This window comes from Ctenopharyngodon idella, chromosome 2 (assembly GCF_019924925.1).
Source record: "Ctenopharyngodon idella isolate HZGC_01 chromosome 2, HZGC01, whole genome shotgun sequence".
Taxonomy (NCBI): domain Eukaryota; kingdom Metazoa; phylum Chordata; class Actinopteri; order Cypriniformes; family Xenocyprididae; genus Ctenopharyngodon; species Ctenopharyngodon idella.
Genome location: NC_067221.1, coordinates 23,802,855 through 23,830,460, shown reverse-complemented (window position 1 = coordinate 23,830,460; position 27,606 = coordinate 23,802,855). Strand labels below are relative to the sequence as shown.

Genomic DNA, 27,606 nt, shown 5'->3' with positions numbered 1-27,606 from the left:
ATGAATGAATGAGGGGTCAGTGACATTTTTATTTTAAAAGAAATTAATACTTTTATTTAGCAAGGATGTGATCAAAAGTCTATTCATCAAAGAATCCTGAAAAAAAAAAAAAAAAAAAAAAATTACAGTGCATTACAGTTACCACAAAAATATTAAGCATCACAACTGTTGTCAACATTGGTAATAATAAGAAATATTTCTTGAGCACCAAAATCAGCATTAGAATGATTTGTGAAGGATCATGTGACAATGAAGACACTGGTGCTGAAAGTTCAGCTCCACCACAGGAATAAAAAATATTTTTTAAATTATAATAATATTTCACAATATTTCGTTTTTATTGTTTTTTTTATTATTAAATAATAATAATAATTTTCTTCTAAAATGAACATTTTTATCAAGCTTGTATGTTTAATTTGTAATGTAAAATTGAAATGTAATTTCACTTTAATGGCAATTAATAGGTCCCTTTCATTGCCATTAAAGTTAAATAACATAAACATACAAGCTTGATAAAAATGTTCATTTTAGAAGAAAATTTCAGACGGCACTTAGAGGCTTTTGCATCTGAACTCTTCATATGTATTAATAGTATGTATACTAGGAAAGTGTATGTATTATGTCCTGTAATTTAATGACCTTTTTGCCTGTGTTACATTTCATTTAATGAAAATGATTTATAATTTTCAAATATTACAAACATACCATGTAGTAATATTCTATGTAGTTTTAAATTAAAATAAGATCATAGAAACCTGCAACTGTAATAATTATAAAAGAATTCTAAAATATTTTTAGATGAATTATAGCATGTCAAACCACAGGACACTGCTGAAACTGTTTAAACTTCACCCACACACACCTGTTGAGGGACCATTAAAAAGTAAAGTGTTTGTTACATTGACAAGTATCCCCCAAGAAGCAAGTTATGAATTTATTTTGTACATTTCAGCATGAGTCTGAAATATCTTAGACCGATATACCAATTCTCACCACACAACAAGATCCAACTAATGTCAGAGCCCATCTCAGCAGCGAACACAAACATGCAACTAAAGGATTATACTAAGTACTCGCAAAGAGTATGTTTTTGCTTTTTCCAAGGCACTGCCATATGACTGTAAATGAAATCAGAGCTCTTTTTCAGTTGGAAAATAAGCAATTATACTGCCATTAAAAACAAGAAGAAACTTTACAAATAATGTACCATAAGAATCTGAAATAAATGTAGCATGTGGTCTGAGTCAGAATACATCTCCATAAATTGTAGTTTTTGCATATCGCTAGGTTGACATAATGGCAGTTCTCTTATTGTGAAAATATTTATATTTATTTAGACATATGACTTTAAATAATTTTTTGGCCTTCCGCTACAGGTAGGTGTGATTTTTTTTTTTTTTTTTTTTTTTTTTTTTTGGCGCATGGATTTGCATTAAGAAACAACAAGAGTCATTAAGCGACAGCAAGTCTGTAAAGATACTTTATGTGAAGTTTTGTGTAGAATGTGGTCCCAAACCTGGCCAAAATGTGTCTAGTTTTAGTGTGTGATATCATCTTTAAAAAAAATGTAAAATTGTTTTACTTAATACATCTGTTATGAAACATGTTCCTCTTTATGAGTACTGTTAGCTGTGTGAGGGCCGTAAATACGATTACATCTTTCTTGGCTGATATTATAATAGCTTTCCCATTACTTTTGCTGCACATAAAGAACAGCCAATGGATGGACAGACAGATAAACACACAAAACTCCTTAGCTTTTAATGTTTGTATATTAATGTATTTGACTGATATATTACCCTTTGGTAACTTTTGCTCATCATAATGTGTGATATATTACTCACAGAAATACAGAGAAACATTTTGCTACTAGATGAATTTCGAAGGTTAGGGTCAAAGGGGTGAGCACTAACCCTCTGGGCATCGAACGGCAGCCTAACGCCACTTCTCCTCTTCTCACAGGTCTATGACAGGCTGCAGAAGTACAAAGCCCAGCAGCCCGCTCCGCTGCTGGATAGCATACGCGGCCTGGCTCAGGACGTAAGTTCTCCTCTGGGGCATCTAGTGGTTTTTGTCTCCAGACCAGAGTGATCAGACAATCCAGTGGAGCTTGGATGAGATTCAGTTGCAGGACCTTTAGTCTGTTTAGTGTTGTCGGTTTGAAGTGTACTGGAAGGGATTACTAGTGAACACTCCAGAGTCACATAAATATATGAGCTGCACATGCAGCCTCAGACACTCACTTATTTATTGTTTTTTTTTTTAATAAAATAATTTGGCAACTCCTAAGGCCAAAATTTTTGTGTGTAAATGCCCAAAATGACCTGGTTTTCCCTTAACTCTAAAAAACCACAGTGTATAACCACCAACATGACGAAACGGAAATATATTGTTTCAAACAAGTTTCCCGAACACTCCTTTTATCTGCCATTGGTAGGGCAAATAATTAATCCCGCCCTAAACTCGCTCCATTGGTTGAGCCAATATTGCTACGTCATGCTGGTCAGAGGTCGGTCTCAGGAAATCCAATAGTATCTGGCCGCAGAATCTGCAGAAACCAGCAGTTTCAGACCAGCAGTGCCAGACAAGCAGCCACAGGACAGAAGTAAGGGGCAGAGCTTACACAGTTAATAGAGTTGCGCTAGTATACACGTAATGTTCTTTTATTAAACATGAGCTATATTCACATGGATTTTGATTGGATCGATATTTAACAACAATACTTTTTAATAAATCACTTTTGTGTTCGTATATGCATAAGATATCATGATGTACAATGAGCAATATTTGTTTAAAAAAAGTTTGTTAATGGATAATACAAACACCGCTTTGTTAGTTCATACTGCATGAACAAATTAAACTAGTGAGAACAAATATGTTTAACTTTTTAATTTTGAAAATATATTAATAAATGTGTAACTGTATGTTTCCCATTTGACTGTATTATGTGATAATATTATTTCCTTCAAGTTCATGTTGTTACAAATAGTAGCTGCTTAAAGAGTAGGGGCATTTAATGTGAAATTTACTGTATTTAATCAATGCAAAGCCTTGAACAAGTGAAACGTGCATTTAAGCCAATAAGACATTGACAACAGAACAAGCTTGATGGAGAATACGGTGAGTTGTCTTGTCTGTAATACTTCTGTTATGATGTGTTTCATTTTAAATGTTTATCTGCTAAAAATATTGATTCTGTGCACATATTTCTCATTTTATCACTGAAGCTTGAATTTATTGTCATACTTTAATTAATAGTTGTTGTTTTTTTTCCCCCTGTGGTCAGTTCGATTACTTTTCAGATTGGTTTTTGTAAATGGGCTTTACGATGAACTTACTTTGAATTTACTACTAATGAATATAATTTCCCTCTCTGTTGGTCACATTCGACAATGTTGTGTTGAACCGACAGGTTGGGGGTCGTGATGGGGGGCCCCGATTACCTCTGAGAGTATCAGAAAAGGCCAATGAAATTGGTGTGCAGAATTTGCAGTGCACTGCACATTTCAGTTTTGTTCTTCTGAGCCAAAGCAGCGCGTCTCTGTGTATGAGCGACTTCCTAATCACCTCATCTCCTGGATATACAGCAGTCTCTCTCGAGTGTGCACGGTTAAGTGCGAGAAAGTTCCCCTGGGTGCTTCAGCAGCCTAAAAGAGAAATTTTCTTTTTCAAGAGCAAATTTTTTCTAAAAGAGTAATTACACGGCGGTTCGCTTCTTTTTAAAGATGCTGTTCCGGCCATGTCCAATTGGATGCAGGCAATTTCTTTCTCCCTCTGACGGGCAGTGTGTTCAGAGTTTGGGCCGTGCCCATGCTGAAGCAGCTTTTGTGGGTAGCTCATGTTCTCATTGTGAAAACATGACCATTGGAACGTTGCGGTCGCGGTTCTTCAAGAGACCGAGAGCCTTCACAGCAGCTTCCCATCCTGGTCTTTTTTACCCACGGGTATGAGGCCTCTGCGGCGAGCACTGAGGGCGATGTGAAGAGCGAAATGGCAGCGTTTTTGCTGGGTAAATCCCAGCGAGCCTCCCATTCCCCAGCACACTCAGTTCCCCCGATGGAGTTACTGGATGAGTTAGGCAGCTCGCCCATGGGTGAGCTTAAGTGAATTTTACAACATCACAAAAAGAGCAGTTTCCTCTTTCCCTGGGTCACACACACATATTCACTGACGGTGGTCATGGCTCTCGTCTTCACGACCAGACACCAGATGGCTGCAGCTGAACCTCGGTGGACACGAAATCTTCACGTTTTGCTGCATCAGGTCCGCACACAGGAGAGTGCAGCGGTGATAGATACCATAACTCAGGCCAGAGCCCCCTCTACTAGGCAGCTGTATAACCTGAAGTGGCACATTTTCACTATGTGTTGTTCTTCCCGAGGTTAGGTCTGTGCACTCCTTCCTACAGCAGGGCCTAGAGAGGCACCTGTCTGCTTCCACTCTTAAGGTGTACGTGGCTGCAATAGCAGCGAACCACGACACTGTGGACGGCAGGACTTTGGGGAAGCACGACCTGATACTTAAGTTCCTGAGAGGCGCTCGGAGGTTGAATCCTCCAGCTGAAATTCTCTCTAAGCTTAGACTTACGGCCTAAAAAACAAAAACAAAAAAAAAACAGAAGAGGCCCTTCACCTGCAGTGACCTCTTGTAAAAGACGACTAGCCTCCTTGAAAAGGATAAGGTCATTTTACCCTGGGCATTGGAAGGTTATAAGGTTATGAGCTTTGCTGCACTTGTTGTTGGCACGAGGAGGCTTGCCCGCATTGCACCGCAGTATCTCGTGACTTGGTGTTGTGGCGATTAGTATAGGGACCCCCAACCTATTGGTTCGACACAACGTCGAACGTGACCGACAGAAAGGGAACGGCTCGGTTAAGTATGGCAACCTTTATTCCCTGATGGAGGGAACGGAGATGTTGTGTCCCTCCTGCCTCAACTATGTACTGACCGCTGAATGGCTGAGATGCTACCTCAGCTCCTCGGCACAAACCTGATATGTGCATTGCATGCTGGCCGCCCTATATACCCGTATGTACGGGACGTGACCTGGCATGCAAATTCTACACATTACCAATTTCATTGGCCTTTTCTGATACTTTCAGAGGTGAATGGGGCTCCCAAGGATGACCCCCAACCTGTCGATTCGACACAACGTCTCTGCCCCCCCCATCAGGAAACGAGGGTTACCATTTGTCAAAGTAAAGATATTATTCATATTAATTTCATTTTCAGGGATAACTGAGGTCTTTCTGTAGAAATGCCATGATAAAATGGGCTTAAGAGTCGTTTTTGTTGTTGTTTAAGTGTTTTTGTTTTTGTTTTGTTTTTTGTTTTTTTTAAATTATGAGCAGTTTATACATTTTTTACATTATTACTTTTTTTAAAAAACAATAATAATAATAATAATAATAATAATAAAAGAGAAATGCATGTTTCACTTTTTCTATGCTTTGAATAGTTATTTCTAATTCCATATGATAAAGTACAGTATTTTTTTAAGTATTATTTGTAACAACATGAGCATGAAGGAAATAATATAACATACACAGTCAAATCAGAAACACTTGTTACACATTTATTAATATATATATTTTTTAAATGGAAAAAAGTGTAGTTGTAGTCTATATCGTTGAACTAATATTGTGTTTGTATCCATTAACATTAAACATGATTAAAAGGCTATGTTTTAAAATATTGCTCATTGTACATCATGATATCTTATGCATGTAGCAACAGAAAAGTGTAACTATGTAAGCTCCGCCTCTCACTTTATCCTATAAAATCTGAGAAAGGATAAAGCTAGACTCATCAGTTGACAGCCATTGACCTGAAGTTGGTGCAACAGTCACTAGTCGCTCCATCACTTCGCTATACCATACTGAACACGTAAAAGTCTGTCATGTCATTCAGTGCGAGAGCCACTCTGCACTGTGCAGATGCTTATTTCATGTGTGTTCCAGTATTAATGGACATATGAGCTGTGTGTCATCTGAAGACTTAGATAGAGTTGTCGTTGGATGCTCCCATAAGTTCATTTTTCTATTTGATAGTCTTGAAAGCATCAAATGAATCAGTAATGTATATGCACCATCATTTTCTGACAAAAGTTTAAAAAAAAAAATCTGAAATTACTGAATTATTACATTTTAAAATTACTGTTTTATACATGATATGAATTTGAATATAATTTGAATATATTTTAAAATGTAGTTTGTTTTTGTGATGGCAAAGCTGAATTTTCTGAATATCATGTGACACTGAAATTCAGTGTCACATGATATTTCAGAAATTATTCTAATATGCTGATTTGGTGTTTACTATACATTTGTCAAATAAAAGCAGCCAAAATGCAGTTTTGAGACTTCCAAAAACATTTAAAATATCGTAATGATTCCAAACTTTTGAACGGTAGTGTGTATATATTTTCCAAAAAAAAAAAAAAAAATGAAAATCTTTGTGGTAAGCAGAACTACTGGCTCAACAAGGCTCACAGGAAAAAAAAAAATGTTAATGTTAATGTTCTGCCTTGTAAAGTAAAAAATTACCATTTTTACGCTGGATACTGGATTAAACTTCAACTTCTGTCGCCATTACAATTATCTCCCTTTAACAGTATTCAAATTTCTATTATAAAACTAAAGTTTTTTCTCTTCCATGCACATCTTGCAAAAACAAAAAGCCCTGTCTTTATCAACTCAATTCTGCAGAGACTCTCAAAACAGAGATTATCTCCAGCTTTTGACTGTGCATGCCGCATTTCATTAAGGCAAAGAGTGGTTTTGAAGTTATATCAATTTCCATCTTCTCTCAGACTGAAAACAAGGAGGACATTTTGGAGCATTAAGCTGTTAAAAGCAATTTTCCTTACATCGCAGCTCAGTGTAAAATTTCAGTTTTGGAGATTTAATGTATGTTTAATGTCAGGTCCGGTGTCACTCACAACCGCATTCAGTCTAGCTGGTTGTTGCTTGGCTGAACCACAGCAGAAACAGCTATTTCTCCAGGGCTCCTGGTTCTGTGGCTTTTTGACCTGCTATGTAAACACTCACATAATATTGTCAAGTGGGTTGGTTAGATTGAACCAGACTGCCAACCATTGCCAAAGAAAACTGGCACCAGATCAGTTCATGATACCTGGACCATAAACTATAAGCCAAAAGGAATGGTCAGAGACCTTTTGCCTGTTATAACATATACACATTATTAAATGTTTAATGTTTTTCATTTTTCGTTCCAGTTGGCAGAAGAGCTGCATGGTGTTGTCACCAGCCCAGAGACAACAGAGTTGTTATACCTGCTCTCCAAACCTCATGTACAGGTGAGAAGAGAATGTATATGTGGGTCAAGATTTGAAGAAGATCACAAGAAAGGAAGATCAACACATCTGACTGACTGAAAATAGAAGCAGATAAAAGTATTCTTTTGTGACGGGCTGGTGTCATTAGACAAAGTACATTAATAGTATTTTGGTGGAACATCCATCCAAATCATGAGTATTTCTTTCTTTTCTCGAGTTGTCTGTTAATGGCATGCATATTCTTCTGTTGGAGCAGATGATAGAGTTGATATACAACTGATAATATACAAAATACATTACTCTCTTGCATCAAGCATGAACTGGACATGAAAATAACAAAAGAAAATAATTCACCTTTAGGGCTGTTAAAAACCAGACCCACACATTATGTTTATAGAGTTCAGGAGTTTTACTTATAAGGGCCTTGACAGCTTTATTTGTGATCATTGGTCTAATGATATGTTGCTTCTTGGATCATTTGTTTGGCTCTCACATTTTATAAGGCAAAACTGGTTTGCCTCAGTGAGGTGATATTGTGGAAAGATTCTTTATCAAGCCAAGTGAGAGGACCAATCAACAGTGTTTATTGTTAACTTACTTGATTTGCTGAGAATATTTTTACCCTATTCAAATGTTTGGGGTCTATAAGATTTTGAAAGAAGTCTCTTATGCTCATCAAGGCTGCATTATTTGATCAAAAATACAGTAAAATAGTAATTTTGTAAAGTATTACTACAATTGAAAAAAAAACTATTTGAATTTTAAAATGTTTTATTTTTGTGATGGCAAAGCTGAATTTTCAGCATAATTACTCCAGTCTTCAGTGTCACATGATCCTTCAGAAATCATTCTAATATGCTGATTTGCTGCTCAGGAAGTATTTCTTATTATTATCAATGTTGGAAACCATTATCTCTTTTTCCAGGATTCTTTGATGAATAGAAAGTTTAAAAAATGCAATGTTTTGTAACATTTTAAGTGCTTTTACTGTCATTTTGATCAATTTAATGTATCTTTGCTAAATAAAATTATTAATTTCATTAAAAAAAATTACTGACCCCAAACTTTTGAATGGTATTGTAGAGGATAAATTAATCTTTGTTATTACATACTATCTCCAAAACTTGATTCTGATTGGTCAGTCATATCATTTTGCTATTTTTTTTTTTTTTTATAATGATAACTAACAGTTAATCTGTTTTCAAGATTCAAAAATGATGTATTTTGACCCCTTTCAAGTGACCATTTCCTAAAGTCCCTCTGTAGTAAAGTCCCCCTGTATCCCTTAAAACTCATCTTTGATCTTCAAAATTACATATTTAAACGTTTTTCCTGTGGAAAAAAAAAATTCTTAATGCCTTAAAATAGCTTGAATGTAACTCTACACCGTTGCCTCATTTAATATACATGGATTTATGAATATGATAATTAGCCCCGCCTCCACTCACTCGCACGAGCTCAGACGAGATCCACTCGGTCAACTTACTGAGGTAAACGCTGCACAATGGTATCGCTTTTTACAATGTCGGACACATAACGGTAATTAATATGATTAGCGTTTTGCTTAACTACATTATCAAACAGATAATAATTTTAATAAATTTGATTTTCACCACAGGGGGACTTTAAAATATAAAGACCCATTCATAACATAAATCTAAGAATATTTCAAAAAATATATAATGACAGTATTGTAAAGACAAAAGTGTTTTTTTTTTCTTCTTCTTTTTTTTTCTAAATAACTGTCTTTCATTATCTTTATATTAAAGCAAATTATTAAATAGTTATCTGCAAAACATCTTGTAATTTGAAATATCTTTTTTCTACCCACTATTATGGTAATGTTAGATACAATTGTAAAAATCAATGCATTTTTCCCATTTTCCCAACATTATCCCTTATAAATACTGCTAAAGGAATTCCTAACCAGACACTATCATACTGTGCTTTCATTATCCTCTTCAGGCTTTTCTCTCAGTGCATGACATGGTGGCCCAGAAAGAATTTGACCCTCGGTTGCCACCTCTGCCCCCACTGCCTGATTACGATGAGAAAGAGGAGGATTCGGTCAAGATTGTTTGCCTGGTTAAAAACCAGGAGCCACTGGTAGGTCCCTCTGAATGACATAAGAATAGTCCATCTATATCATGCTGGTTAAAAGAGGGTTATATTAGTAGAAACTCAGTAGTTAATTCATTGTGGACAATCATATCAACAATCCAGGAGAGAGATCTGCTTCAGCTTTAAATATAAAGTGCAATGGACTCCCTGCAACTGTCATACTGTCAGATATACCTTTAAAAACTAATTTGTGAAGAATTTTGTTTGATAAATCATTTGTACGTTAACTTTCCATGAATTAAAATGTGAGTTATTGCCCATGTTTAGATTAAGGTCATGGCACTGAAATTGATTAGGAATCAATTGAAATCAACTGAAAGTGATTACTTCACTGAATTGTTTTTGATTATAATCAGCTGAACACTAATAAGGCCAGAGTATTTAGAGGGAAGATTTGGATTATAATACTAAAGAGTATTAAAGTGCAACCTGGATCAGTTTTGCCCTCAACTCTACCTCCAGAATCATATTTTCCATCACTGAACAAAACCATCTGCACTTAGATTTGTGTTACTTAGGTGGGATACTTTGAATACAAATAGGAAATATTGTACAGCGCTCTGCATGTAAAATGCATGACTTCAGATCGAACCCTCTCAAGCAAAGTTTTTATTGTGAGTTATCCTTCTCGTTCTGAAGCACATTGTGGCTGTCTTCCCATTCATAATGCACAGCTTGTAAAATGGCGATTTTCTCCATTATTACTCCTTTCGTCTATAACATCTGGTGAATAACGCCAAAGGAGGCAGCCATTTGAATGGAGCTTTATGAATTCCAGAGAATGAACGGAAAGAGCATCATCATTTTTTGGTATGACCATGACGACGAGTCCTTTCTTTCCATCCGTTCACTAAACTCAATTTTTTTTTTTTTTTTTTTTTCCCATCAGTTGTCTACCATGATTGTGATTAGAATAGAATAGTCTATGGTGAATTAATCAGACAACAGTCAAACACACAAAATATTCAAGAAGTCAGAGAACAAAGAGTGTCACCAAATAAAAATCTGTATGTATGTCTGTCAGTATATACACTGTATACCATTCAGAAGCTGTTGTTTTTTTTAAAAGAAATTTAGCAATAAAATCGATCAAAAGTGACAGCAAAGACTTTTACACATGCTTTACAAATGCTGTTCTTTTGAACTTTCTATTCATGAACCAATCCTGCACAAGGTTTAGCACAATTGTTTTCAACATTGATAATAATAAGAAATGTTTCTTAATCTCTAGATCAGCCTTTCAGAATGAAGGATCATGTGACACTGAAGACTTGAGTAATGATGCTGAAAATTCAGCTTTGCATCACAGGAATAAAGTACATTTTAAAATATATTCAAATTAAATTAAAAACAATTAAAAAAATTATAATATTTCACAACATTACAGTTTTTACTGTATTTTTTTTTTTTTTTTTTTTTTAAATAAACGCAGCCTTGATTTACATGAGACTATTTTTTTAGAATTCTTTTTAAAAAACTGATCCCTAACTTTTGAATGGTATCTATACTTTCTTATACTTTCTTTGTTTTAGTGGTTTGGATGTACAATAAAATCTTTGTTCGTTTGTTTGTTTCTCAATTTCTTTGCATAAAATGATCTAGTAGTCTACCTGACATCTCATACTCTTCCCTCCACCCAGTACACACACAGATACAAACAAAACTGATAGCATTTCCCGTCATCAGGTTTGGCCTGTGCTCGATGTTCCAGTGAAAATGTTTGCGGTTTAAAAGGATTACTGTAGTGGAAGTCAGACCGGGCAGATGGGGTTAGTGATCACTGATTAAACTATTAACCTTAAATATGATCGTTTTGTCTTGGAGCAGACCATTTTAAAGAGGCACAGTCCAGAACCCGTCTTTTTTTCCGCACCATGGGTAGAGAGCTATAAACACTGGGTCATGGCTTTTCCATTTTCTATTTAAGAAGCATGAGAAGGAACTAGGAAGTACTCCACAATCCAGAGATCTGTTTGTGCTTCTAATAGGGGACCTGAGCCCTGTGATTAAGGATTACAGGCCATTTTGGCTTCTGTGGTCATGGAACTATGTGGGCCTCCTAACTCCTGTATCAGTGTCCCATGTGGCTTGACTACATCATGTACCTCATTGTCTGCTTCTAAACAGGCTTGTTAAAGCTTGGTCTCCTGAAACGGGTCATGTCAGAGGCCCTTTAATGACTAAAATGTTCTTTTAACCATAGTTTGGACCTCTGAAAGTTGATAATATGTTTTGGAGAGTTTAGGCTATGCAGTAGTGCAGCTGTGCTGTGGTGGCCATGGTTGGTATATTGATTGCCCTAGAAGATGATGCTTGTGAAATTAATAATTTGGTCCATGAATAAAACAGATTTTTTTTTTCTCTCTAAGCAATGTGAGATGCTGCTAATGATCATATCTAATTAATCAATGTCAAATCTAATGTGTGTTTAGATCCAATGAATCTGAAAGATTCATTTCACTGGCTGCCATTGGCTTGCTTAGTTGGGGACACTTGACACTGATATTCAACAATGTTTTTGATCTGCCTGCATTGACACCATTGCATGCGAACAGAACTGAGCTGGACAATGACATCACTGTTTTCTCCAGTGCTGATATATAGATAAATTACCTAAATTAATAACTATTGATTTTTACAATGGAATGAATCAATACTGAATTTATTTAAGCTGGACAGTGACACCATTTTATTTAAGAGCTGCTGTGCAGCCAAAATTATTTGCCAGTTATCACTGTAAAGCTGCTTTGACACAATCTGCATTGTAAAAAGCACTATTTAAATAAAGGTGACTTGACTTGACTTGCTGATTTTTTTCCATCAGACACTAAAAGAAAACTGATCAGATGTTGACATATGTCAACAAGCTGTGTGATTTAAACAAAAGCTTTTTTGTCTTAATTTTAGCTTTCGTAAATAGAGTTTCCCTCATTAAGTTTGACTTATTCATCACAGTTTCATGAAACATTTAATGCTCAGCTCCCACTGCATAACATGTTTAAGATTCCTATTGTGATATTCACACCTGTATCGCCATTTCTACTGAAATTTCTGTCCAGAGTTCTACTTGGACTTATCCTGACAGTCACATATTGATTTACAAGGCAAACTGGGATTGTTTGCTAGTAATTGGTCCCTCCAGATATGAACTCGAGCTTTGCTTTGAACTTGAGTTGGTTTGCTTTGAATGAATTCTGGAACCTTATATTTTTATTTCTGAATGACAGCCTACAGACCCTCAACAAACATTTCTATGTTCCAGGGAGCCACCATAAAGAGAGACGAGTCCACCGGAGCTATAATTGTAGCTCGGGTCATGAGAGGAGGAGCTGCTGATCGGAGTGGTGAGATGTACTTTAAATGTATTAATATTGTAACCTCTTTCACCATTGTGTTCTAGATCAGCACTCTTAAAAGCAAAGGTTCTACTTAAAAACAAAATTTGTATATAGATTAATGCAATAAAAGAACCCTTGATTCAAGCATCTGAATCATCAGATGCAGAAAGTGTGCTCAACTGCACAGTGAATGTGATTATAATGCTCTTCTACGATTCTTTGATTAGAATTTGATGGATTACTGCATCTATGACACTAGAAATGCATATAAATGTGTAATTTAAATAAAATTATTTTTACCTTCTTTCCATGAAAAATACATGTCCATGGAAAATACATAGCATCAGTTTGAATAATTTTATTTATTATTGGATCATTTTAATTTTATTAGGAAAAAACGTACATATCTAAGCTTTGTGGATAAGGCACCATCTATAGTTAGCCCAATTTGTATCAAAAGGCATGTTTGTGCTGATAAGAATGGAAATCATTGAATTTAAATATGCTTTGTGCAATGCAATACTAATGAGTGAATAAGAGCTTTGCACTGAAATAAATGAATTCACCACACAATATTCAATTAATTCTTCTTTCTTTTAAGACTTTCTTCTCATTGTTAATTAATGCTACGTTATATACGTTATATAACGATAAGTTGCTATGTTAATGCTACAGGTCTAATTCATGAAGGTGACAAGCTCAAGGAAGTCAATGGAGTTCCAGTGGAAGACAAGAACCCAGAGGAGATCATTCCCATACTAGTATGCATTGATGGTCACCAGCATATGGTGTGTTTGGATACTGGTTCCCCACATGGGATGCTAGTGTGCTGGTGTCCACATCAGGTTTCTTAACTAGCTTAACCAACAAACCTCTCTTGGTCAACATGACTAAGCTGGCTAGACCAGCACTAGACCAGCAATATCAGAATAGAAACTGATGTTAGTCTAACCTGCATGTATGAATGTGTTTGGGCATTTGGTGTGTCTGTGCATTACTTTGAAGCAGTGTGCATTTATGTTTGAGGGTTTTCTGGAGCCTAACAAATTTACATTTTATCTTTGTAATAATAATAATACTTTTATTCAACAAGGATGCACTGAATTCATCAAAAGTCACATTAAAGTAATTCATAATGTTTCAAAAGATTTCTATTTCAAATAAATTATTTTTTTCTTTAACTCTCTATTCATTAAAGAATCCTGAAAAAAAAAAAAAATGTATCATGGTTTCCACAAAAACATTAATAACAAAAATAACCATTATTAATAATTGATAAGTGTCATATCAGCATATTAGAATGATTTCTGAAGGATCATGTGACATTAAAGACTGGAGTAATGGCTGCTGACAATTCAGCATTGCCATCACAGGAATAAATTACATTTTAAAATATATTTAGTTCTTTAAAATATTTACAATTTTTTAATTTTTATGTACACAAAATTACTGTTTTTACTGTATTTCGATCAAATAAATGCAGCCTTGATGAGCATAAGAGGCTTCTTTCAAAAAAAAAAAAAAGGTAATTATTCCAGACTTTTGACCGGTAGTGTAAGTGTTATTGAATCTGAACCTTGTAAGCTGTATGTCATTATTACATCCTCCAGGCCCAGTCAGAAGGAGCAGTGACCTTCAAAGTCATCCCAGGCACTAAAGAAGAGCTGGAGACCATAGATACCAAGGTAACTTTATGAAAATCAAAGTGAACAGAGCAGTTTTCTGCATTGCATTTTACACTCCAGATATTTAAAACCAAACTTGGTGACATATCAACATGTGTTTATGGATTCTTGCAGATCTTTGTGAGGGCACTTTTTGACTATGATCCCCAAGCAGATCCCGCTATTCCATGCAAAGATGCCGGGTTGGAATTCCATAGAGGAGATGTGTTACAGATTGTAAGCCTAGAAGATGACACCTGGTGGCAGGCCAGACAGTACGGTAACGCCAACCTCAGGGCTGGGTTGATTCCCTCAAGACAGCTTCAGGAAAGGTAAGAAAACTTACATAATCAGACTGTTGCAAAGTTTCACTCCAAGTCTAGACTGAAGAAACTAAATCCTTTTGTTGTCAGAGTCGTACGCACACTTTGTCAGTCAGACCCAGATCCTGTCATCATGTTCTCAATGTTGAATTAGACAGTCAATGGCAGCTCAGTCTGACACTCCCTTAGTCTATCGTTAAATCTTGTAAGAAAAACAATCAATCTCATCAACATTTAAACCAAATTCCTTTTGTCTGGACAGTTCGGTGCCTGGAAAGACAATGGGAATCTATCAGCCTGCTGAGATTTTGTTATTGTCTGTCTTTCAACTGATGACATGACAGTGACATCATTGAAAGGTTTACTGTATAACTTGATCTAGTCTCAGCCGTAGATGACACGTTCCATTCACTGACCTTCTGATGCAGCCCAAAGTCATATTTACAAGCTAGTTGATTGATGTGATTTGAATAGTTTGCCAGATTAGTGATATCGAGCCTTTCTGTGAGACACTTAGTAACATATGAACTTGATATTGATGAGCAGAACAATATATATATATATATATATATATATATATATATATATATATAAAATTGCATAAAAATTATATAAATTAAGTTATTTGTTTTTTTCCATAAAAACATTAAGTAGCACAATTGTTTTGGAGCACAGAGACTCTTACTGATGGCAAACTTTTTAACGCTAGAGAATCTTTGCCATAATAGGCTTCATCTGAACTTCATCTGACTTTGAATAGACATCTTTACAATAAAACTGTGTTTTCAGCATAGTTCCAATGTTTTCCCTATAGGAGAGTGACTTTACAGAGACCTGAAGTTCTGTTTCACCTGCCCAGAGTGTCGAAGGCATTCGGCGGTAAGCTCAGAACTCCATGACAATTACTAGACAGAGCTGTATTAAAACGACATGCAGATAAGACATTATTTGAAATATTAAAATACTAAAAATATCCACTCTCTCTGGCGCTGTCTTAAATGGTGCATTTGATGTGCACTAGCAGGCTTGAGCCCAGCAAGGCAGTAGGGTGTACCTTTTGTCATTTTAGCTGATTTGCACCCTCATTGTGCAGTTTTTCTGAGCCTTCACTGAGAAATCATGTCAGATGTCTCATTCAGAGGAACTGCATTGGGAAGTCCAATATATATATATATTTTTATTAGCTTAGCTTGTTCTTAGCTTGTTCATTTAAATGAATTAGTTCAAACAAATCCCTAGGTATATACATAGGAAAAGCATTACAACCTTTAAAAATAAAATTAGCTTCAGAAGTCGGATGTCATTATAACTACAGGTGTTCCAACGGTTCAGGTTTTAAAAATCTGTCTTACATCAGACTGCTGCCTCTTTTCCTTTGGGTTTTCTGAAATCTGAAAAAGAAAGCATGATGTTACTTGCAAGTCAATTCAGTTGTCAAACATACAGTCACATTCAAGAATATTAATATACTAAACACGATATGATTCACTTTTTTTTTAAATTGCTCAACACAAAATAGTCTAACTATGGTTATAGAATCATTAAACTCTGTTTATGTAATCTATTTTTCTAAAAACTATTAATGCTTCAATATCAAAAGAAATAACTATGGTAGGGATTGTCTAATTTTTCCAGCCGAGTTTATCTCCAGCCCTAATTAAACACACCAGAAGCATCTAATCAAGGTCATGTATCAATGAAAACTTCCAGGCAGGTGTGTAGGAGCTAAACATGAAGAGGAATAAATGCCTCTGAGCTATGGCCATTACTATAAACTATATCTACATAAATTACATAGCATTCAAGTAAAAAGTTTATCTTGAAGAATAAAAGCTTAGATTTTTTCAATGAAAATTTCTTTAAAGGGGTAGTTCATCCCAAAATGAAATTCCTGTCATCATTTACTCACCCTCAAGTTGTTCCAAACCAGTATGACATTCTTTCTTCTGTTGAACACAAAAGAAGATTTTTTAAAGACTGTTGGTAACCAGACAGTTGATGGGCCCCATTGACTTCCATAGTAGGAAAAAAAAATACTATGGATGTCATTGGCTGCCATCGCAGACCCCCTTGATGGTTTATATATGAGACCACCGCTGTGTTGTCCGTGCGGACCAACACATGGTGGCCCCTCAGGTCTGGGAGGAAGTCTTTGAGTGGGCTTATGCGCCAGGAAAGATGATGGCCCCACCACAGACCCTGAGCTGAGCGACCACCCAGTGAGGGAAGCATCCGTTGTAAGCATTACGCGACGACAAGGAGCTCCCAGCACTGGCCCTTGGGAAAGAAACCAAGGTTTTTTCCACATGACACAGGCATGTGTGACCTTGATCATGCGAATCAGGTTTCCCCTTGGGGAGAACCCCTTGGTTTTGGGCCATCACTGCAAGGGTCTCATGTACAGCAGGCCAAAAGGTATCACGTTGGATGCAGCTGCCATCAGACCCAACAGTCTCTGAAACTGTTTGACAGTGAGTGACTGGCCTAGCTTTAACTTGTTTACAGCTATGAGAATCGCTTCTACTCGAACAGGAGATAGAGGCGCCTGCATCATAGACAAATCCCATTCTACGCCTAGAAAAGAGGTTCTCTGAGCTGGAGACTTTTTGGCATTTAGCCTCAACCCCAACATTTTCATATGAGCGAGAACAGCATCTCGATGCTGAACCGCTAACTGTCTTAACTGAGCTACAATGAGCCAATCGTCTATGTAGTTCAATTTGCGAATGCCCTGGAGTCGCAACGGAGCCAGAGCTGCATCCAAGCATTTTGTGAAAGTGCAGGGAGATAAAGCTAGGCCGAACGGAAGAACCCAACACTGGTACGCTTCGCCCCCGAAAGTGAACCTGAGGAACTTCCTGTGCTGAGGAAGAATGGAGACATGAAAGTATGCGTCCTTTAGGTCTATCGTGACAAACCAGTCCTCAGACCATGATTTGTTTCGGAGTGAGCATTCTGAACCTGAGTTTCTTGACAGAACGATTTAGCTGGCGCAGATCTAAAATAGGACGCAACCCTCCATCCTTCTTTGGAACGATGAAGTACTGGCTGTAAATACCTGACTCTCTGCTGGGAGGAGGAACCTGTTCTATAGCCTCCTTTTGCAAAAGAGTCCATACCTCTTGTTCCATAACCATAGCTTGCTCAGGGCTCATCACTGTGGATAAGACCCCGTTGAATCTGGGCGGGCGAGACCCAAACTGAATTCTGTACCCTTTTTCTACTGTCTGCAGGACCCACTGAGATATATTTGGCAGAAGTTTCCATGCTGCCAGAAAATCTACTAAGGGAACCAGTCTCTCGAGACTGGCCTTTGGTGTTACACGAGCAACCAGCTCAGTGCCCTAAAGCGGCGAATCGGCAGGGAACAAGCGAACTGGCCCCTCTGAGACCCTCCTCGGAGGGAGCGAATGTCCCAGCGCCGCTACGTTTCTGGGCGCACAATTAGACATATGTTCGCTGAGAACCGCTGCACCCTGAAGCACATGAGGTGGTAGGGTTGGCAGAACGGCCCCCTGAGGGCACAGAGGGGAGACGGGCACCATATAATGAGGTGTACTCCGACTCGCCCCGGAGGGGACTGCCCTCAAAAGCCTGACGGCACTGGCGTCAGGACTTCTTTGCCGAAGCCTTCTTCACGATAATGATGGTTCTCAGATCCGTTTTATCCTTAGAAGGCTTTGGCTGCGAGCACCGCCCCAATCCCCAATCTCTCTGTGAGGGAGCTCGGGTGGCGACTCTCCGTTTCTGTTGCGTTCTGTATGAGGAACTCGTACTCGGCTGGGGCTGCTCCCACCTGGCAGCCCCAGAGACCTGATAGTGGCGGGGAAGAAATTTTTGGTATGTTGCCTCCCTCTTCTTTGCCTCCTGAAACCTCTCAATGACTGTATTCACTGAATCGCCAAAGAGGCCAGGAGGAGAGAGCGGGGCAGATAAGTTGAGCCATAAATGCCTCTCCGTGGCTACCAGGGCTGCCATAGATCGGCCAATGGATTTGGCCATCTCCTTGGTAGCCCGGAGAGATAGATCTGTAGCTTTCCTGAGCTCAACGAAAGCTTCACAGCTCACTTCTCCGCCCTCATCCAGGTCCTTCAGCAGGTCGGCTTGATAAGCTTGCAGGATGGACATAGTGTGCAAGCATGTCGCCGCCTGACCTGCTGCCGAGTATGCTTTACCCACTAGCGCAGATGTGGTTTTTACAGGCTTATGCTGGGTACACACTAAAAGATTTTTGAAAACTTATAAGATTTTCAAAATGTGAGAGACCACAAACATGAGGACAAAAAAATCCTAGATTTAACCGTTTTGCTCCTATAGTGTGTGGTGTGCCGTGATGTGACAAAGACAGCACATCATACATGAACAGATTTTCAACCAGAGTCCTGAATGTGAACAAGGGAAATCTTGCAATATCTCACTAGACTTCAGAGTAAACACGACGGACGATAGGCAGGAAGAAATTGCGTTGATAGTGTTTGAAATGATTTTGGTATGTTTTACTGGACATGTTGTATAAACACTAGTGCTGTTGCCACAAATCGACAAGCTGATCTTCCATCTCTGCTGTCCAAATCCATTTAACTTTGTGCTGCACCATGACTGCTTCTGTCAGCTCACTTTCTGATTGGATATTGTTTCATTTCACGTGATAATCTCTAGAGCATGCGCACGTTTGTCCTCTGGGTTCCCCCCACACATTAGGATTTCTGATTCGCAATCGGGGCGCCTCCAACGTTCTTCTGAGCAGATTCAGTCACTCTTAACACACCTCACACCACAGGAAAATCTGATAAGATAATCTGTAGAACCATCTGTCACAGAGTCAGTTCCAACGACTAACAACAACACATCGTCACCGGATCTCCACGCTCCGCCCACTCGTTCACAATCACCGGAATACTGATCATCTGCACCTGCACCTCATCACACCAGCACTACATAGACTCACACTCCCTGCACTTCAGTGTCTGGTCTTGTTTTTACTTACCTGGACTCCTTACCCGTTTGCTTACCTGTTGTTCCCGTGTTTCCACTCCTTCGTCAGTGTCCCGTGCTCCTTCGTCCAATCCACACCTGCAAAAGAGAATTGTGTTAACTCCTCAGCTAAGTGACTTTATCAACGTGCTCAATACTGCTACTTACCTGCCAGTGCTTATCCTGTGTTCGTGCCTCTGTTCTAATAAACTACCTGTTGTTGACTTACCCTCTTGTTCCCGTCTGTGTCTGACAGAAGACCAGACCATATGCAGAGCTCCATGAACACAGGCGAGGATTGTACACCGGATCTGTTTGCCGCATTGGTAGACGCTGTACAATCCTCCCTCACACCGCCATCCACGAGCATGTCACCCGCTGTCACTCCCGACCTCGTGCACGCTGTTCGTCAGGCACTCCTCCAACCAGCACAGGCTGCAACAACTTCTTCAGCTCTGTCAGTCCCCCTCCAGTGTTCACTGTATTTCGAAGCTCCAATCTTCCTCTATCCCCTCCAAGCTTATTCCTCTTCTCTCCACCTCCATCGAGAGTCCTGAGACGGATCTGAAAGTGGAAATTCCTCCAGAACACTGGGCGTTCCAGGATGTCTTCGGTTGGCCACACAACTACCACCTCACCGGCCATGGGACTGCGCTATTGACCTGCTGCCTTGGGCTACTCTACCCAAGGGTAGAGTTTACCCATTGTCCATCCCGGAGCAAAGGGCCATGGAGGAGTACGTCAAGGAGGCTTTAAACCAACAATACATCCGTCCATCGACATCCCCTGCCGCTTCAAGCTTCTTCTTCGTGGCCAAGAAGGACGGAGGCTTGAGGCCGTGCATTGACTACCGTCACCTTAACTCCCAGACTGTAAAGTTCAGCTATCCCCTTCCTCTAGTCCCAGCTGCTCTGGAACAGCTACGGGGAGCTCGCATCTTCTCCAAGCTGGACCTGCGGAGTGCGTACAATCTCATTTGTATTTGCCGGGGGGATGAGTGGAAGACTGCCTTCGTAACACCATCAGGCCACTACGAGTACCGGGTAATGCCGTACGGCCTGTCCAACTCTCCCTCTGTGTTCCAGAATTATATGAATGAGGTGTTCCGGGAGTTCCTCCATCAGTTCGTGATTGTCTACATCGATGATATCCTCATCTACTCCCGGAACCTGGCCGACCATCGCCAACACGTCTCCCAGGTCCTAGAGAAGCTACGTCAACACCACCTGTACCTCAAGCTGGAGAAGTGCGAGTTCCATACCATCTCCATTCATTTCCTTGGTTACATCATAGATCAACATGGCAACCAAATGGACCAGAGGAAGGTGGACACCATCCGCAACTGGCCCCTTCCATTTACAGTCAAGGAGTTACAACGCTTCCTAGGATTTGCGGCAGGGTGATCCACCACGACTCCATCCATGTGCCTTTTACTTTAAGAAGCTATCCCCGGTGGAGCAAAATTATGACATCAGGAACAGAGAGCTGCTCGCCATTAAGTTAGCCTTGGAGGAATGGAGACACTGGCTGGAGGGAGCGCATCATCCTTTTGAAGTCGTCACCGACCATCGTAACCTAGAATACCTCAGAGAAGCAAGGAGACTCAATCCTCACCAAGCTCGCTGGGCCTTATTCTTCACAAGGTTTAATTTCTCAGTCACCTACCGTCCAGGAAGTAAGAACTGAAAGCTGATGCTCTCTCTCGTCTGTTCCAGCCTGAACCCGAGAACTCAGACCCCGAGACCATCCTCCCTCCAGCCATGATCGTGAGTCCCATTCAATGGACCATCAACCAACAAATCTCCGAGGCTAACTCCTCCGAGCCCGCTCCGCCGGGAGGTCCTGAGGGGCTCCTCTACATTCCACCGGCCCATTGTCAGCCCCTCATGGACTTAATTCACTCCTCTCTGGGCTCTGGACACCCAGGCAGTACACGTACCCTCTCGCTTCTGCGGCAACAATACTGGTTGCCGTCCATGACCCAGGATGTCTCCCGGCACACCAAAGGATGCTCAGTCTGTGCCGTTGCCAACACTCCTAGGAGGTTCAAAGAGGGTAAACTCCTCCCACTGCCCATACCACAGAGACCATGGACTCACCTCGGGATCGACTTTATGACCGACCTACAACCTACAACAACTACACTTGTGTCTTCGTGATTGTGGATCGGTTCTCCAAGTCATGTAAGCTAATTCCCCTCAAAGGTCTACCCACAGCTCTAGAAGCAGCAGAAGCTTTGTTCCATAACGTGTTTCGCCATTTTGGGATTCCAGAAGACATCGTCTCGGATCGTGGTCCTCAGTTTATATCCCAAGTCTGGCAAGCCTTCTTCAAGCTCCTAGGAGTGTCCGTCAGCCTGTCCTCTGGATACCATCCACAGACCAACGGTCAGACTGAGTGGAAGATTCAGGAGATCGGGAGGTACATGCAGTTGTATTGCCACCGGAACCAGGACAGCTGGAGCCAGTTCCTGGCCTGGGCACAGTATGCCCAGAATTCCCTCCGGCAGACCACCACAGGGCTCACCCCGTTTCAGTGCGTCCTGGGCTTCCAACCTCCTCTCTTCCCCTGGTCGGGTGAGCCCTCCGAGGTTCCAGCTGTCAACCACTGGTTCCAGCAGAGCGAGAGAGTGTGGTACTCGGCTCATGTACACCTCCAGCAGGCAGTTCGGAGACAGAAGCGGCAAGCGGATGCCAGAAGAGGCCCTACTCCACAATACCAACCTGGCCAGAAGGTGTGGCTCTCGACGTGGGACATCCATCTCCGACTGCCTTGCCACAAGCTGAGTCCCTGGTACATAGGTCCATTCACCATCCAGAGGCAGCTCAATGAAGTAACCTACCGGCTCAACTTACCTCCTCAGTATCGCATCTCACCTTCATTTCATGTCTCACTCTTAAAGCCTCACACTGAACCCTTGCCTTCTCCCTCTACAGATCCCGGTGACGATGCGGTACCTCATCCTCCCGACATCGCTGAGGAGGAAAACATCTACCGGGTGCGGGCAGTTCTCGACTCTCAACGACAGGGTCCAATGCTGGAATACCTCATCGACTGGGAGGACTATGGCCCAGAGGAATGTTCCTAGGTCAACCGTCACGACATCCTCGAGCCCTCACTTCTAACCCAGTTCCATACCGACCATCCAGACTGTCCTGCTCCTCGGGGTCGAGGTAGACCCCGTCGTCGCCCCATCCGCCCCTTATCCTGTGTTCGTGCCTCTGTTCTAATAAACTACCTGTTGTTGACTTACCCTCTTGTTCCCGTCTGTGTCTGACACCATCAAGATAATCGGGACCTTACCTAGGATTGTTGGAAGGGGAGAAATCGGCCCAAAATCAGCCCGATTATCTTGTGGTGTGTACCCAGCATTAGTGGGTAATTTCGGGGCTTTCAGGGACGATGCAGACTCAGGGGAGAGATAGCTCGCAAGCGTTTCTTCCTCCCGAGAGTGACCATGCTGTTTCAGTCCCATGATGTTAGAATAATTGGAGGTTTGGGGACTGAAAACATGAAATGAAGCCAGTTTCTTGGCAAAAAATGGCAAGCCCCGATGAGGAGGTTGTGATCTGAATGGCAAGAAGTGTTCGTCTAATAGCTTGCATGACGAACCTCCTGTTTCTCGGCTGGCCAGCTGATGTTTAATTTGGCAACAGCATGAGTCACAACCTCCATGAGCTCCTCATATGCCTGTGTGTGAGATGGCAAATCCTTTGTGTGTGAGATGGCAAATCCTCAACATCACCAGGATCGATACAACTCCTCAGAGCTGGATTGTTGCAGTACCGGCGCTCCACCACGAGCGGAAGAAACCGCAGAGCGTGCTTCCAACTCATGAAATGAAGTGCTGGACCCTGCAGGTGAGGGCAGAGAAAAGGCAGTGCCCGTCCCTAACCCCTCTGCAAGATCCATTTGCGAACCCCACGACGTGAGCCTTTACTGTGCCTCAGCAGCATTGGGACCCGAGCCACAGGGAACGCGAGCCGAGGCAATAATAAAAGAAATAATCTTTTTTGAGTAACGACTCCAACACTGGCTATGTCCTCCTTGCTGGAGTGTGACGTGATTTGTGTCATGTGCAAGTGCGATGGATCGCATACAAACCAATAGGGTGTCGGAATGGTATATGTTTATACTTCTCATCCAACCACAATCAAATTCACTCTATCTGGATGGCGTGATTTATCTGGATAGGTTTTTTTTTTTTTTTTGAATGATGACCAGCCGGAATGAAAACAAGCCGAAATGAAATAGGAGTAACAAGGCTATTTTTAAAATGTAAGGAGTAGAAAGTACAGATAATTGCGTGAAAATGTAAGAGGTAGAAGTAAAAAGTCGGCTGAAAAATATTTACTCCAGTAAAGTATAGATATCCAAAATTTAAGTAAGGTAACAAAGTATTTGTACTTTGTTACTTGACACCTCTGAGCTCCCAGCAGTTTTCAGAGACAGCTGATCGCACTGCTCACAACCCCATCGAGGGCTGCCTGAGCATGCTCCGCTCCCAAACAAACAACACAAAGCTCATGTGTATCCTCACCTAAGATAAAACGAGGGCAGGGAGGAACACTCTGCTTGAACTGCTGTTTGTTCGCCATAGTTGTCTAATATATATATATATATATATATATATATATATTGAGAGACAGACAACACCAAATAAGACACACGATTTCAACAGAGAGTGCTTGCTGAAGACACAGAAGCTAGCACGGTTTGGTTTAGGTATGATTTATAGTTTCCTGGTCATGACGTCACCCGACTGCGATTTCCATCACACCATTGGACTGATTTCACATGTGCTTCTTGATGCAATCACGCAGAGGCATTCCCACAGCGTCTTCAACGAGTTCCCTTGAAAAGAAACTAAGGTTGCGTTTAAGTATAATTTTTTATGCCCTTCCCTCGCTAACTTCCCTCCATCTCGTGCACTCGGAGGTACGTCATTGCTTACGTTGCATGAGTGCCCACTACTGGTGGAACCCTTGCAATGTGTTTAAATGGAGCACCCTAAGCCTTTGATCAATGGAATCCGCAATGGAGATGATTTTTCTCTATGAATTTGTTTTACACACCATTCTATAGGCCTGTAGGTATGCTTGGGCTGTTGGAGAAAATATAAAAAAAATTTGCACAAACGAAAATGATTACAATATAGTAAACTATAACAGACAGCTTAAGGTAGCTACAAGTATTATAACTACAGTTATAAATAAAGTGCAATCTGCTGTCACATCACAATCATCTTGCACTGTGGTCTTCCTGAAGTGTACATATTGAGTAGATCCGCTCTCTCTGTCAAAATCGAGGGGTCGAGGGTCTGTCCAAAAAAAAAAAAAACCTTTCCTCACCTGCTTGACAAAGTTGAACACACTTCAAAATGGAAAGAGCTTAAGGAAGTGTATCCCTGCATCCCAATGTGTATACTATCCATCCCAAATAGTATGTGATTAGATTAAGTTTGTCCCAAAGCATATGTTGAAAAGAATATGCCAAAAATCACAGGATGGTCTACTATTTCCAGTAAATTGTGAATCCGTGCAAACTCTAATGGCTAATATTGCCCACAATCCATTGCACTTTGGAGGAGGATTCATTTCAGAATTACAGACACGAATAAAAAGTGTTAAAAAAAAAACTACAAACATGGCGGATGTGCACGACCAACAGTTATGGTTTAGATGAAGGGTTTTGAGTGACTAATAATCAATATTTAACCTGATAATAAAAGTGATTATTTAATTTTATCCATGTTATATTTCATACATGTTATATTTCAACATGCTATTTATTTTCTCTCTAATATGATAGAAAATTAAATGAAATGAAATGTGGAGGAAATTGACTTTGACAAGATGATTGACAGGCCAGTTTACGGTGACAGGATGGTAACTGCGACAGAGCGTCCGTTAAAGATGCAATTTTATGACATGATAGTATGTCCCAAAGCTTGTCTACTCTTCTGCTACACACTCAAAAGTAAGTACTTTTTCTTCACAAAATGAGTACATACTTTTAGGGCATATTATAAGAATAGGCAAAAATTGGATGCAGCATATGTCTAAAAGTGCTTTAAATTATGAATAGCTTGTAGCTTTAGTTTCCCCAACACTAGAAAATTCTAAACTAACATTCTAACCCAGCAATACTTCCATCGTAATGAAAGTAAAAAAGAAACTTAAATAGACAAAAAAAAAAATAAATGCAATATATAATCAGAATCAAAATGTACAGACAGTATAATAAATATGATTAAATTTACATATTGCATATGTAAATATATTGCACTGTTGTACTATACAATTTGCTAATACTTTGATAGTCCACTTTGCAACTACATGTCAACTAGCAGTCATTAGCGTATTAGTGGACTGTCTGCTTAATATCTGCTGACACTTTATGTTGATGCACACCCAACAGACATTCTACAAGTAACTTCGTTTGAAAGTACATGTCAGCTTATTCTATTAACCCTAACCCAACCCCTAACAGTCTACTATTACTCGAAAAAGAGTTAGTTGACATGTAGTTCCAAATTTATGAGGGTTAGTTGACATGTAGTTGCAAGGTTAATTATAGTTAGTAGAATGTCTAAAGTGGACTATTGAAATAAAGTGTTATCTATATGTTAAATAAGACATCAAACACAACCAATAAAGTCCAGAAAAGCATGTGTTGAGCTCCTGTTGAATGAAATATATAAGCAAAGAACAGACTCAACATTCCTTACATTGTGTTAGAATAGAGAGTAAATTGGAAAGGATTGTGGAAATGGAGTGATGTCACACTTAAGATCACTACAAAGACTGTTAGTGTCAGTCAGAGATAAGAGTGTGTCTAAGGGTGCCAGGCATCTTCCTGGAGCCCCTCTCTGGAGACGTGAGCTGAATAAATGACCTGATAAAGTCTGAGGAACTGCTGTAAATCACAGTGGTTCTGCCGGACATATTAAAAAATGTTTTACTACGTGTGAACACATTCATACTGAGCTACGGAAAGATTGCAGACACCCTGTTCAGAAGAGTCTTAGTCCATCTTGTATTGCTAAAGACATCAGAACGATGACACTTCTCCAGATTTGAAATGAAAAGCATTTTGAAAACTAGCATATTAACTAACTACACACAGAATCTCAAAGCTGTTCTTTCAGTTTTATTGAATATTATTTTACAATAATGTTATATTAAATATTATAAATATTAAATTATATTAAATTTAAATAAATATTATTTGACAAAAATAATAATATAATATTTCTTTGACAATAATCTTTTGATTGATGTGTATTTTGTCAAGATTTAATTAGTATACATTTGTTAAATTTATGTTGTAAATGACACTAAACATAGAAAGAAGCTGTGTGTGTTATGTTATATTATCCTGTGTGTCCTCTGTGTGTTATTTTATATTATATTATACAAATAAATTAAAAAAGAAAAGAAAAAGATCTGAAATCAGGGACAGTGTGTATGCAAAAGGAACTAGGTTCTTGTTTTGGTCCAGTCACACTTGATGTATTTGAGGATTTAATTTTTAGTTTATTTGTTTATTTAGGAACTAACTAACTAATTGCATGTGGTCTAAGTTTACTGTTAGTCTGCGGCAGTTCACTTATGCATTATGAATGCAAAGCACTTTGTGTACACTTTATTTTTACATTCAGGGAAAAAATGTAAAAGGAAAAAAAAAAGTATAAAAAAAACTCTCTGATTGTACTATTTCCATTAATGTAATCAATTGAAATTCAGTTGCCTCTAAAAAAAAAAAAATCTTCCTTACTCAAATTTGCACATGCAAACTTCCGGCTGCTATTGAATAAGCTATTTTATAATACGCTGCATTTGTTATTACAGCTTGGCATTCTTTAAACAAATATGACATCAAAGAAT

At 39.4% G+C, this 27,606-nt stretch overlaps 1 protein-coding gene across 1 annotated transcript in view; it reads left to right on the top strand.

Annotated features, from left to right (window-relative positions):
• The window catches only part of mpp7b (MAGUK p55 scaffold protein 7b), a 72,517-nt gene that overhangs the window by 6,069 nt on the left and 38,842 nt on the right, over positions 1-27,606 (top strand). The window contains exons 4-13 of the mRNA XM_051871100.1: positions 1,963-2,040; positions 7,238-7,318; positions 9,263-9,403; positions 12,681-12,762; positions 13,432-13,517; positions 14,367-14,441; positions 14,556-14,752; positions 15,558-15,561; positions 21,433-21,592; positions 22,654-22,797. Coding sequence (XP_051727060.1) covers positions 1,963-2,040; positions 7,238-7,318; positions 9,263-9,403; positions 12,681-12,762; positions 13,432-13,517; positions 14,367-14,441; positions 14,556-14,752; positions 15,558-15,561; positions 21,433-21,592; positions 22,654-22,797 — 1,048 coding nt within the window. The remainder of the gene's footprint in view (positions 1-1,962; positions 2,041-7,237; positions 7,319-9,262; positions 9,404-12,680; positions 12,763-13,431; positions 13,518-14,366; positions 14,442-14,555; positions 14,753-15,557; positions 15,562-21,432; positions 21,593-22,653; positions 22,798-27,606) is intronic.